Source organism: Hoplias malabaricus, chromosome 8, assembly GCF_029633855.1.
Source record: "Hoplias malabaricus isolate fHopMal1 chromosome 8, fHopMal1.hap1, whole genome shotgun sequence".
NCBI lineage: Eukaryota > Metazoa > Chordata > Actinopteri > Characiformes > Erythrinidae > Hoplias > Hoplias malabaricus.
In genome coordinates, this window is record NC_089807.1 from 6,036,896 (window position 1) to 6,050,837 (window position 13,942).

General features: G+C 41.5%; 1 protein-coding gene across 2 annotated transcripts; it reads left to right on the forward strand.

Moving 5' to 3' along the window:
• Window positions 1-5,352: 5,352 nt before the first annotated feature.
• On the forward strand, window positions 5,353-12,152 carry gfra1a (gdnf family receptor alpha 1a). Of its 2 annotated transcripts, none has more exons than XM_066680060.1 (4): window positions 5,353-5,437; window positions 9,356-9,658; window positions 11,043-11,126; window positions 11,545-12,152. In XM_066680060.1, exons 1-4 carry the CDS (start codon window positions 5,398-5,400, stop codon window positions 11,706-11,708), a joined length of 591 nt encoding a protein of 196 aa, XP_066536157.1. In that variant the 5' UTR covers window positions 5,353-5,397; the 3' UTR covers window positions 11,709-12,152. The 2 variants fall into 2 exon arrangements, with proteins under 2 accessions (XP_066536157.1, XP_066536158.1); XM_066680061.1 differs by having other exon boundaries at window positions 11,326-11,603.
• Window positions 12,153-13,942: the final 1,790 nt, after the last annotated feature.

The following is a 13,942-nucleotide window of genomic DNA, read 5'->3' on the forward strand; positions in this document are numbered from 1 at the left end:
TAAAATCAGATAATAGTTGTTTATATTTTTACCTCAGATAAGATCAAATATTCTCCTGGAGTTCTCATCATTAAACGAGAAAATGAGGAACATTCAACCAACTTCAGCTCTGTAATTATAAAAGCACCCAGACTGATAACAGTGAACAATAACATGATGATTAAGTTAAGCACAGGATATATTAAATATATGAGCAGAGAATAGAATCATCTGGATGCTATTATTCTGTTCACATAAAACTCATGTAGGTCACTGTGTCTGGAAAACAAAAGAAACACACTCTGTCATTTATTTTATACAGAATATTCCAAGGCTAATTTTCTTCTTGGAAAAATATTCTTTAGAAAAGTGTATGGCTTCAGCTGTTAAAGAGGAGACGAGAGAGGAAGAGTGAGTCTGTGTATTAAAGAAGAGAGTGATTATGAGTCCAGACGTGACCACAGTGCTGAATTATCCAGACATCAAGGTAACACTCCAAATAAATTTGAGGAAATTCCCAGGGAACTTTTATGACCCCCAGACAGCCAGGACTATTTGTGAGTGTGTGAGGGAATGGATGAACGTGTGAGGGAGTGGATGAGCATGTGAGAGAGTGGATGAGCGTGTGAGGGAGTGGATGAGCGTGTGAGGGAGTGGATGAGCGTGTGAGGGAGTGGATGAGCGTGTGAGGGAATGGATGAGCGTGTGAGGGAGTGGATGAGCGTGTGAGGGAATGGATGAGCATGTGTGGGAATGGATGAGCGTGTGAGGGAGTGGATGAGCGTGTGAGGGAATATATGAGCGTGTGAGGGAATGTATGAGCGTGTGAGGGAATGGATGAGTGTGTGAGGGAATGGATGAATGTGTGAGGGAGTGGATGTGAGCATGTGTGGGAATGGATGAACATGTGAGGGAGTGGATGAACGTGTGAGGGAGTGGATGAGCGTGTGAGAGAATGGATGAGCGTGTGAGGGAATGGATGAGTGTGTGAGGGAATGGATGAGCGTGTGAGGGAATGGATGAGTGTGTGAGGGAGTGGATGAGCGTGTGAAGGAGTGGATGAGCATGTGAGAGAGTGGATGTGCGTGTGAGGGAGTGGATGAGCGTGTGAGGGAATGGATGAGCGTGTGAGGGAATGGATGAGCGTGTGAGAGAATGGATGAGCGTGTGAGGGAATGGATGAGCGTGTGAGGGAATGGATGAGCGTGTGAGAGAATGGATGAGCGTGTGAGGGAATGGATGAGTGTGTGAGAGAATGGATGAGCGTGTGAGGGAATGGATGAGTGTGTGAGGGAATGGATGAATGTGTGAGGGAGTGGATGAGCGTGTGAAGGAGTGGATGAGCATGTGAGAGAGTGGATGTGCGTGTGAGGGAGTGGATGAGCTTGTGAGGGAATATATGAGCGTGTGAGAGAATGGATGAGCGTGTGAGAGAATGGATGAATGTGTGAGGGAGTGGATGAGCATGTGAGAGAGTGGATGAGCGTGTGAGGGAATGTATGAGCGTGTGAGGGAATGTATGAGCGTGTGAGGGAATGTATGAGCGTGTGAGGGAATGTATGAGTGTGTGATGGAATGGATGAGCGTGTGAGAGAATGTATGAGCGTGTGAGGGAATGGGTGAGCGTGTGAGGGAATGGGTGAGCGTGTGAGGGACTGTATGAGCGTGTGAGGGAATGTATGAGTGTGTGATGGAATGGATGAGCGTGTGAGAGAATGTATGAGCGTGTGAGGGAATGGGTGAGCGTGTGAGGGAATGGGTGAGCGTGTGAGGGACTGTATGAGCGTGTGAGGGAATGGGTGAGCGTGTGAGGGAATGTATGAGCGTGTGAGTGAATGGATGAGTGTGTGAGAGAATGTATGAGCGTGTGAGGGAATGTATGAGCGTGTGAGGGAATGTATGAGCGTGTGAGGGAATGGATGAGCGTGTGAGGGAATGGATGAGCGTGTGACGGAATGGATGAGCGTGTGAGGGAATGGATGAGTGTGTGAGGGAATGGAGTGTGTGACATTGTCCACAGGCATGAGTGACTTGGTCAGAGTGTGAAATTGTGCATAGATGTGAGCGTATGAGAAATTTGATGAATGTGTGAAATTGTCCACAAGTCTGAATGTATGAGTGAATTGTTGAGTGTGTGAAATTGTCCACAGGTGTAAGTGTGTGAGTGACAAGGTGAGAATGTGAAACTATCTCCAGGTATGTGTGTGTGTGTGAGTGACTGGGTGAATGTGTGAAATTGTGTACACAGGTGCGTGTGTGTGTGTATGCTTGATAACTGTGTTAAACTGTCCCCAGGTGTGTGTGTGTGTGTGTGTGTGGTGACTTGTAATAGCCTAGCACCATGTCCATAAGTTTTTCCTGTCTTTCATTGGTGATCCACCGTGAACCTGACCAGAGTTTAGCTGATAAAGAAACAAAATGAATGAATGAATGAATGAATGAAGTAACCCAAGACGTTTTTGTTGTGTACCATCGCCAAGACTTTCATTTTATTTATTTTTGAACTGTATTAAAGTACCTTGCACTCATATGATGCCCTGAATCTGCTGCTCTCTCTTTGATTCCATAGTGTACTCTCTCTCTCTCTCTCTCACTTTGGCCACAATGGAGCCTGTCATTCATCAAAGGCCTGCTTCAAAGAGCTATTAGAGCTGCCAGGCTCTGTATTGTCTGACGTTTTGTAGGTCCCTGTCAGCAATCAATAATTTTAATTCAGTGCCATTTGCTCCATCAGGATTTGTCACGTCGTTCGTTACTTCCTCCTAATTTCCTGAGCACTGTGGGGAAAGGATGGTTTTGATCCGGGGGCACGAAGCACATTAAAGTGTGAACGCAGCTCGTTTACGGCCGGGACTTCATCACACTGACATTCATTTGCAAAATTAATAGTAAATATTGATTGAGGCTCTCCATATGCTTCAGGATTGATGTGGCATTGCTTCCCAAAGGTGTTTCAGCCCAAACCTGCTTACTCATCATTTTGAATTTTCCTACAATTAACGCTGGATTCCTTTATCCCTTCCCCCTCAACACAGGCTCTTAAATCACCAACAGAACTGTCACCAAGCTCAATATCAAAGGTTACAAATCAGTCCAGTTATTACATCCTGCTCCGTCTTCCCGACCCCGGCCTGAGGAAAAGTATCGGACCACCCGCTTATGCTAATTACAACAAAATGGAGCCCCATTGATTAATGAGTGCATCTGAACTGCGGAACGTGGCAGCTGACGACCGGCCTGCAGTCGATAGACTTTGACGATCTAAAACATTTTAAACTGTTAAGCAGCCTTAAAGCTGTTGGCCTTAGAAGTATGCAAATCAATGATGCGTGAATTATAGTTACCAACTTAAAGCTCAATATGTTAAATATGCAAATAGGCATTTAACAGAGTGGAGTTCGTAGGTTTTAATGTTTACATAAGTGGGATTAAATGGAGCCAGAACTCTCACCAGCCCTCCCTCCCCCAAGTGTACACTTAAATAGACACACACACACACACACACACACACACACACACACATATATATATATATATATATATACACCATGCTTTATGGGGTATTTATTTTGTGGTGACTTACCCTAACTATAAACAAAAGTATTACTAGGCCAACTCTAATCCTAGCCCTTACCATGTTCTCACACTAAACCTAAACCTTCCTCTAACTCTAATCCTACTTCTAACACTCACTCTAATGTTAATCCATGTCTTCACCTTTAATATGTAATAATTCACACTCGCATTGTGGGTAAGCAGATTTTGGACACACACACACAGACACAGAGAGAGAGAGAGAGAGAGAGAGAGAGAGAGAGAGAGAGAGAGAGAGAGGCAATTTTTATATTACACCCAGTGTTGTTGCTGTTGTTTGTTTGTTGAGTGATTGATTGTTTGAACCATTCATTTAAAACTTTACAGTTTTAATTGTTATTCTACTATTTCTATTCATTAGTTTTTAAACCCAAGACAAATATGCATAAAATTAGCATAATTGTGTCTAATAAAATGTGTAATAATTAAGCAAATATTAGAGAGAGAGAGAGAGAGAGAGAGAGGCGAGAGAGAGAGACGGTTATCCCTGTGTACCAGTAGAGGGCGATCTTGGCCGGTTTATTTTGTTTTCAAAGCAGAGTTCCACTAACATTTCTGAATTGTTTGTTCTTTAAGGCGCAAACAACGTCATTCTGGGTGTTTTTTATTATTATTATTATTTATTTATTTATTTTATTTTTTGCTGTGAAACGATTAATTGTAAATAAACTGACTCTCTGCTTTTATATTGATAGGAATGAGACCTCTCTATATCTACAGCAGGAATATAGCACATTACTTCTCCACAACAAGTGACCCCCACCCGTCTGAAGAGCATTATATTGCGGGGCAAACTCCTCAGTGAAATAAAAGAAAATATCCTCAGTAAAATAGTGATAAACGTGTATTTTTGGGGGAGAAGGGGAGGGGTTAGTGTGGTTTACAATTTGTACATACACCATTAATAAACTTAAATTAAAAATAAATTCATACTGTTTGATATTTACATAAAATTGTTCATAACCATATCGCAACCATCAGGTCGCGTATCAATAATTACGTCATGTAATATCTGTGAGTGATCTGTAGTGTTTGGGATATTTTCCAGCAAAAACAAAACCTTAATCTGAACAAACTCAACAGACGCTGATTTAGTACTCAAATATTTTCACAGTAAACCATTTTAATGCGAACAAAACACTTGGGGAACTGTGTATGTGAATGAATTTATATAAACTAGATTCTTCTTGTTGTGAGGAGAAAAAAACCGTTAGTAAAACGTAGTAGACCTCTAACCGACCTCACTGCTCGCATTTCTTTGCTTCCCACCCGTTTTAAGACAGAACCCGCCTTTACAGTCAGTGATTGGATACTATCATCCCTACCTTGTGCTATGATTGGCCTGAATTTGCTACTCTCCAGCCGCGGCCATTCCGAGCTCAGGTGTGGTTAGACTGCTGTAGCCAATCGGAGATCAGAAGAGGCGGGTCTTGCCGGAAAACGGGTAGGGAAAAAACACGCACTGAAGCCTCGATCAGCGCCACTCAATCGAGCGCGCGGGTTTTCCGTTGGACTCGGAGTTTCGGAGCCGCTCGGCTGGGTTCTTTTTATCTGGGTTTTTTCCTCCAATTTTAAGTGTTTTATATCGTTTTTTTCTGCACCTTTCTTCCTTAATCGCTCATGAATGAAACCAGAGGACCGGTCTATAGCGGAGAGAGTGTACCGCGGAGTTTTTGGGAGGATTCTGAGGAACTGTGTGTGTTAATGTGACGATGCTGGCGCGGACGAGCGAAGGACCGGCGGGGAACCTATAACTCACTAAACAGACCCAGAGGAACTAAAACAGAGAAGGAGAGACTGAGAGAACCGTGCTGAAGACTAAACATGTTGTTCGCCACGGTTTGTTTATTTCTGCCGTTGCTCGGTGAGTTTCCTTCAATTGTACACACAAGGAAAGTAAGGCATAATAAAAATAACAGTACAACAAACACATTTAAGAGAGTGAATATATAAAAAGCCAATGTAAAAAAGCCACCAATGAGCAGACTCTGAGGAAACAGACTATACCCAGTAAACAAGGAACGTCCCTGGACGTTCAAAATAGGTCTAAACGTAGTCTGTCCGTCAAGGAGATATTTTAAACGTCAATGGACGTCCAAAATCCATCTTAATAAGTTAGTTAAGTGGTGACCCATCGATAACGTCAGTGGACGTCCAAAACTCGTTTTATACAAGTAATTTATTTCAGGACCAATTAATAACGTCAATGGACGTCCAACATACGTCTAATAGTCGTCTTTTCAATGTCTGTGTTTGGACGTCTTTACAACTTTCCTTTTCAACCTTAAGAGAACGTTGATTAGACGGCAGTTATTACGTTATTTCAACGTTGAATCAGCGGCTAAATGTTTACTGGGTAGTTACTGTGTTGTTTGTATAATGTGGTGTGTAATGTATTGTGTTTGTAATAGAGCCATTGGGGGACACAACACATTTCAGAGAACTCTGACAATTAAAGTGTATAACATTAAATAATTATTTGCAGATTTGGACCACAGTGAGAGCGCTGAAGAGTTCTTGTGTCCACTGGGGTTAATGAGTGCCATAGCTCTGGGGACAAGGCTCTGGACGCGTCTTGTTTTTCTGGCCTTTATAGCCCTCAGTCTTCTTCCACAGAGGCATTTGAATGTAGAAGTGTTTCCTCTGTTCCTCTCTAATCTGTTTTTGTGTATCAGCCGTCACAGGACCATAAACTAGCAATTATAGGAGATATTCTGGAGTGTATGGGCAAGAATAGACAACCTACTGAATGATTAATAGAAGAGTGCTATTTTCACACAGGAACGAAATGTAATGTAAAACCTATGTATTAAAGTTTGTGAAATGAAGTGGCACAGCACATCTGAGCTTAAAGGTCATAATTTCCCAATGGGAAGCATGGTCTAAGGATTATATTGAGGTTGGAAATGGAGGGATGGAGTTCAATGCAATACCTTTGGGACGAGTTGAAGTGTTGTTTGTGATCCAGAACCCATCATCCTACATCAGTACCTGACCTGACGTGGCTAATGCTCTCGTGGCTGAATGCCATCAAACCTTCAAAGCACATCCTATGCTTCCCAGAAAAGTTAAAGGTGTTAGTGCAGCAAAGGGGGACGGACTCGCTGTAAAAACATTCGATTTCAGAAGACGTGGTGTCAACAAACTGATGGTTTTCAAGCGTAGAACCACTCTGAGTGATGTTCTGTAAGAGATTTATTTAAAGAGTTCTGATTTAAAGTAAATATAACCTTCTTTCTTGGTGCTGTGTATTTATTTATTTATTTATTTATTTATTTATGAAAAACAAGAATCAAACTGGTAGCTTCTTAACTAATGAGATCACTGACTTTTCATAGTTGTTAAAACAAAGAGGACACATTTAAAAACACAAGAGCTGCTATTGTATTAATTGCCTGTAAATGTAGCCTTTTAAACAGTGCTTTTCTAAGTTTGAAGTTGAGAGCTTTAACCCAGAGATGGCTTTTGTTTAATTACTGTCTTAAAAAATGACTGGACGTATATTTATTTATTTATTTATTAAGAAGAATGTTATATTTCAAAGCCATGAATATCATAACATCACGGCCCTTATAATTAGTAGCAGTAGCATCTGCATTAGTTTGAACCTGTATTTCTCAGCATTGATTATTGTGTCTAGCGACGTCTTGCTTTAAGGCAGTTGTTCCCAAAGTGTGTGGTGGGGGGAGGGTGGGCACATGGCTGAGGGCAAGGCTAGGCAAATGAATGAGCACTGCTACCAATGTGTGTCTGAGTCAGGGGGTTGAAAATACTCTTACCTACGAAACGGGAGCACGGAAAGTTTGGGAAGCACTGCTTAAAGGGTTTTTTAGACTCTACACTGTTTGTACTGTAGGATGCGTTCTACGTGTAGGAGTAGATTACCAAGAACATCTCTAAATGCCATGAATGTAAATGTATGCAAATGATCTACTGGGAGTCTGACACTACATTCAGCACCGAAGCTTCAATCCAGAAAACCTGTAGTTCTTGGCCAAATTAAATTAACCAAACCTTTGTTTACACAGAATTAATTAGAAAAAAAAAAACATAATCATTCATTATCCCCAACTTGTAAAATTTTACACAGATCAGCCTTTACATTACTTACCACCTATTTGTTTCTACACTCACTGCCCCTTGACTGTGCACTGTGTAGTTCTACACATAATGACTGTAGTCCATCTGTTGCTCTGCGCCCTGTTCTTCACTGGTCGGGACCTCCACAGGACCACCACAGAGCAGGGTTTTATTTATTTTTAATTTTTTGGGTAGTGGGTATTTTAGTTTGGTGCACTATTCTCAGACTAGCAGTGACCCTTAGAGGTTAAACATTCCAGCGGCAATACTGTGTCTGATCCACTCACACCAGGTCACACCGCTACCACAATGGTAGTCAACGTCTCTGAGAATGATCAACCACCCAGGTTTTACCTGCTCGGTGGTGGTCCTTGGGGGGTGGTTTCCACTGAAGAACAGGGCGAAAGGGTGCAAACAAAGTATGCAAAGCAGCAGATGGGCTACAGCCCGTAGAACTGCAGAGTGCTCCTGTTTGGTGAGTGGAGCTGAGAGAATGGAGAGTGTGTGCAGAAAAACAAGGAGGTGGTCGTAATTGTTGACTGTTGTATAAGGGAATTTAGCAACGCTTTATGGCTTTTCCATGTATCCCAATGCTAAAGTGAAGCTTCAGCATCATTAGATTCGGCTACAGGAGCCACAGTACATTGTCAAGAATGCTAAAATAGTGTATGTAGATTTTAGAACCTTAGAAACTACAGGTATGTCTCATAATAATGGTGTAATAATTATTTTAATACATAAAAAACAGGGCTTACGTTGTGGAGCTTGTGAATTTCAGAAGTTTTATTTTTTGGATTATCTCAGATTTCCCGTTCTGTGTAGTATGTGCCTAGTAGTGAAATTCACAATATCAAACCGTCCTTCTGTTGTATCTACATACACTGTGTGTATCGTCACACTCGTATTCTGTATTGGAAATGCATCACAGTCTAATGCAATAACAGCATTCTGTATTATATTGTTACACCACTGGTTTGTGCAGCATTATCCAAGTGCTAATACATGTAATGGGTTGAAGACTGTATTCTGGTTTGCCAAAGTGTGAGATGAAGTGCAGCCTGTTTTTCAGTACCATCCCTTGTTTCCCTGTTGTTTTGTTGTAATTGTTAGTGAGAGCAAGCTCTTTGTGCTGCTTAAAAATCTCCAGGCGTTGATATTTTAATCTTTAAAGCAGCTTGAGTGCGGTCTAATCCCCTCATGTGCAGACAAATGCACGCAGTCTTAGGTACGTGGGATTTGGGGAGGGCAAATGACTTATTTACCCCTCTGATTTCTTTTGGAGGTAGTGATGAGATATGGTACAGCTATTGTGGGTTTACCGGTGCCTTGTAGTGGGTTTTGAGAATCATGTTCCTGAGCTGTTCCCATAGAAAAACGTTATTAAAAGTTGCTTGTTGATGGATCTGGAAATGTAATGCTGATGAGAATCGGTAGACTTCTGCTTTCAGTTCTGCTGCAGATCTGAGCCCAGTGAGAGACTTTACTGAGATCTCCACTCCGTCTCACGAGGAAACGTGTGATCCCTGAGCTCTTGTGATCTTTTTCTCAGGAAAAACATATCTGCGCAGCTGAAGTCTGCACTGTATTCATTCGTCTGAATCCTGCTCCAGCAGACACTACAGAGATAAATAATGGAGGCTCGTGATTGATATATCTTTGTTTTGAATCGAGGATCATGTTGCTGAACTCTTTCTCCACACAGATGTGCTGCTCTGTGCCGGGGAGCCGGTGTTCGCCATGGCCAGTCGTCTGGACTGCGTTCGAGCCAGCGAGCTGTGTCTGAAGGAGCCGGCCTGCAGCACTAAATACAGGACCATGAGGCAGTGTGTGGCGGGAAAGGAGAGTAACTCCAGCGTCCTGGCCGGTCTGGAGTCCAGGGACGAGTGTCGCAGTGCCTTAGACGCACTAAAGCAGAGTCCCCTGTACAACTGTAGGTGTAAACGAGGGATGAAGAAGGAAAAGAACTGCCTACGCATTTACTGGGGGATCTACCAACATCTGCAGGGTGAGTTCACACTCTTCACACTCTTCACTCACATACAGAACAATTTCATTGGATTACATTGTCCAGTGAAAAACATGTATCTCCAACAATAGCAACTTCTTATCTTTCAGTTGAAATCAATGTAAAAAGATTTTATTCCAAGTTGGAGCATTTCTATTGGTCTATTCCTCATAGAAACTTTACACAATTTTAATAAACTAATAAACGTCAAATAAAAATGGAAACGCAAGCTTTTTGTTAGACACCAATGACATTTATATCACAATTAGGGCTGAAAGATTATTTATTTTTAATTCACAATCTCAATTTTCAAACGGCAAGCCATTTACATTCTAGCCTGCGTTCTCTGGAACAGCTTAACACACTTTAAATGGAGTCATTTAGCTTCTGCAACAGAGTTAGGCAGATCAGAGCAGCCCAGTTGCTACTGTCAACATGACAACATCGACATGTAAATAACCGCCTGGTTCTCCCCATTCAGTGCTCAGAATAAAAGCCAGATCTTCTTGCTCTCCTTGATATGAAACAGGTCTGTCACCATCAAAACACTGGTCTGAAAAATAACAAACGTTTATATATTTTTTCCATATTTTACTGTGTTCAGCCTTAATCCCAATATTCAAATGAAGTCTACAATTTTAAGTGGGGAATATGTATAATCAGATTCTAGAACACAGAACCTGTGAACTGCCCTTATATGAGGTGGACCAATCAGAAGCAACCAAACAAACATGAGCTGTGGCATTGAAATCTGTGCACCAGAATGCTAGGTAAGTATGGAGCAGTGTCCCAAAACTAGGTTTCAGTCAGAAAAAGTGAACCTGAACACGTAGAAAATAATCAGTGTTGACGTATTGGTCTGAAAATTAGGGTCATTTAGGCCACTGATTAAAGGTAGAACACGCATTCAAATGTCCCCAAATTGGCTTTTGGTCATTCCAAAGTCTTCAAATGCCTTTCTGAAGAAAGTTAATCAAGTGTGAAATAGTTAGAACCTCTCTTGAGGTTCTAGCTGTGGTTATCCACTATCTAATGAACATCTAGGGTGCTAGTGAATTAACACTAAAGACCAGCAGTGTTAAATGACCACATACAGTGAGTTTAAATAAACCAAGACCTTAATGATCACTTTGAGAGTGACTTTAACTGTTGGGGGCTGGGAGGGGTGTGGGGGGGGGGTCTGCTGTGTGCTCAATCAACCGGAAACTGACCATCTAAATAAGACTCTAAACCAGCTCCACCAATGAGTGACCCAAATAGCACATTCCCCCCAGGCAAGTCAACAGGAACAGCCATGAAATCAGTGGTTAAGTCCCACATTTAGGCTTCGCAGAGATCTGCACTGCACTCACTCCAGTTAATGACTTGTTTATTTGTTCAACAGGGAACGATTTACTGGAGGATTCTCCGTACGAGCCTGTGAACAGCCGCCTCTCCGATATATTCCGACTGGCCCCCATCTATTCAGGTAGGATCAGGGACTGTTTAATAAACGGCTTTAATGCCCCTAGAGCTTTTCTCAACAAACAGCTTCCCACTTCCAAAAAAAGGCACTCATGGATGGTAGTTTCACATTTTATATTCCAAGTTAACTGCTTATTGGGCATTCTTTTCCTTTCGCTCTGTTTCATCTTCTCCTTTTCCATGCCCCCCCCCACCCTTCTCAGCCCCTGTGACTGCATGCCGTGTGTAATCTCGCATGGGGAGGTATAGTTCTGCATGTCAGTCCGACCGTTAAATAAGATTTGACCTCACCACCTCACGGAAGGCCCGGCCTGGCGACTGACAGAGGCTGACGTGACACGACCCAGTCCTAAGCTTGTTTCATTAAGCGTTCAGACGTGGGGACTGGGACGAAGGCTCCTTTGTGTGTGCTGTTTCTCCAGGTCTCCTTTATGGTCAGCCTCTAGGTGGCAGTGTCGTTCTCTGTGTAGTTAAGCCAACGGTGGAGCTGCATCCCGTTATGATGCCCTGTCTAAGGTGCTTCGCAGCAGATGGTGATAGCAAAGGTTTAAAGCAACCAAGCAAAGTCAGACGAAGAGAGCTTTGAGCTGCCATCTCAAGAAGGCTAAATGTTGTCCTTGAGAGGGAGTGAGAGGGACAGGAAGAGACAGAGAGTCAGACAGTACACAAGTGAATCTAAAAGTAACCTCCACTTGTGGACACTGACACTGAAAATGACATGTTCATTGGGTTTGAACACAGACTAAGTATATAACACATAACCTCTGTCTGTTTTCTGTCTATTACACGATAGAAGCCTCGGAAACAATGTAGTATAAGATCATTCATAGAAGCCTGTGCATACATTTGTGAAAATACTTTTGAAGGCATGATTCTAAAAGAGGAAATTGCTTTTCTGCTTAGAGAACTGCAGCACCTTTGTATCACTTCATTTCCTTCTGTCTTATCCTTAATTCCTTCAGGCTCAAGCTCTCTGTATTTAATATTTATTGGTTTTGCAGAGGTGCAGACAGCACTGCTATTAGAGTCTGAATTTTGTCAAATGTAATGGAAGGTGCTTTTTTTTCTTATTATTATTTTATTAAAGAAAGAATTCAGAGCTTGCTGTGGTAAAGCTTCCTAACAAGCCTTTGTTCATAAAGCTTCATAAATGTCTTAGGTACTACACGTACATACAGATCGTTTTATAAAATAAGAGCACGGTGCTTTAAATCAGGTTCCATGAAGTGAGTATATGTTCTGATAAGAACATTTATTAAATTGTGTTATGTATAGATATGGTTTTCATAAACTTTATAGTCAGATTCTCTGTACGTTCAGTTCCACAGATAAGAAGCTATACAGGCTTATGCCAAGGTGTGTGTTTAATAAAACATCCTATAAATACATTAAAAAGCATGAAGAATACAGGATTTATGAGGATACTTTCAGTCTTGCAATGATCAATATAAAAGTCCAGTAGCTAAGCTTAAAAGTCAATGAAGTCAATGAAAAACCCGCCCACGTTTATGTTTACGACTTCTGAACAGGAGAGTAATCCCTTTAACTTTTCAACACAGTTCCTTAAGTTCGGTTTAGTGGAGGGAAAGGGGAACTCGCTCCCTTGTAATTCAATGTCATCGGTAAGTCACGTCAATCAAAATAATGAAAGTAGAATAATGGCAGAGCCTGTTTCGAGCTCCCCTCAGGGATCCAGAGTCAGCGAGTAAACACCACAGTAATTAAAATAACATGCACCTTGCTATTTTTTACCTTTCTTTCCCTCTCATTCTCTGCGGCAGTGAGAACAGAGAGATTTATGGGAAAGTGCTTGGAATCAGAGATTGCTCCTTATTCCCCATTGAAAAGCTCTTTACTGTGATTGACGGCTGTGCTCTGTGGCTAAGAGACAGCCCCACGGAGCATCAATCCCTTGCTACAAAGGGATTTACGAGGCAGACGCAGTCAGAAACAGGGCACAAACACACACACACACACACACACACACACACACACACACACACACACACACACACACACACACACAACTTGCCATGTCTGGAGGCTTCACGCCCCTGGCACATGCTGCTGTGGTGTATAGTTTCATAGGGAGATGGAATAGGGGTTTGTTTTGATTATTTTTCTTCTTTAATTTAAGAAATATTAGCCATAACCCAGTACAAATTAATACCTTAAAACACGTGTGACATTGTACACAGCTTGAAATGGTTTCAGAAAGCTGTAGACACACCGAATGTTAAAATTCTTCAAATATATCACATTATATTCAGTGAATTTCATTTTCAGACAGACATGTGAATGAAGGTGCTACGTGTTTCACATACATCTCTACAATGATCCAGTTAAACAGGGATATTCACGCACAGATAATCAGAATTATTAAATATTTACACAGGTTTTACATATAAAACTGGACACATTTATCCCAAATATATTCATGCCAAAACAAGTTGGGTGCTCTTTTATCTGTAAAACAGGTACAGCTCCCAAGATAATGCTGCTAAAAACACAGGTAAAATTGTGTAAATCAGATTTTGCAGCAAACCATTCTCAAAAACATAAAACAAAGACAAAATCCATAACATTTTGGGAGCATTGGAGGAGTAGGAAAGAAAATGAACTAAAGAAAGTTTCACCGAATGAATAGACAGGTTCTGTAAACTTGAAAAAGTTTCTTTGCTCTTTGATGTTTTTCTACTGCACTTTCAAACCAAAAGTAATGAAAAGACTGAAGACAAATGTAAATCTGAGAGTAATAATGAACAGCACGTCAAAGTTGGAATCAAATATGAAGCATTTTTTATTGCAATTATTATTTTC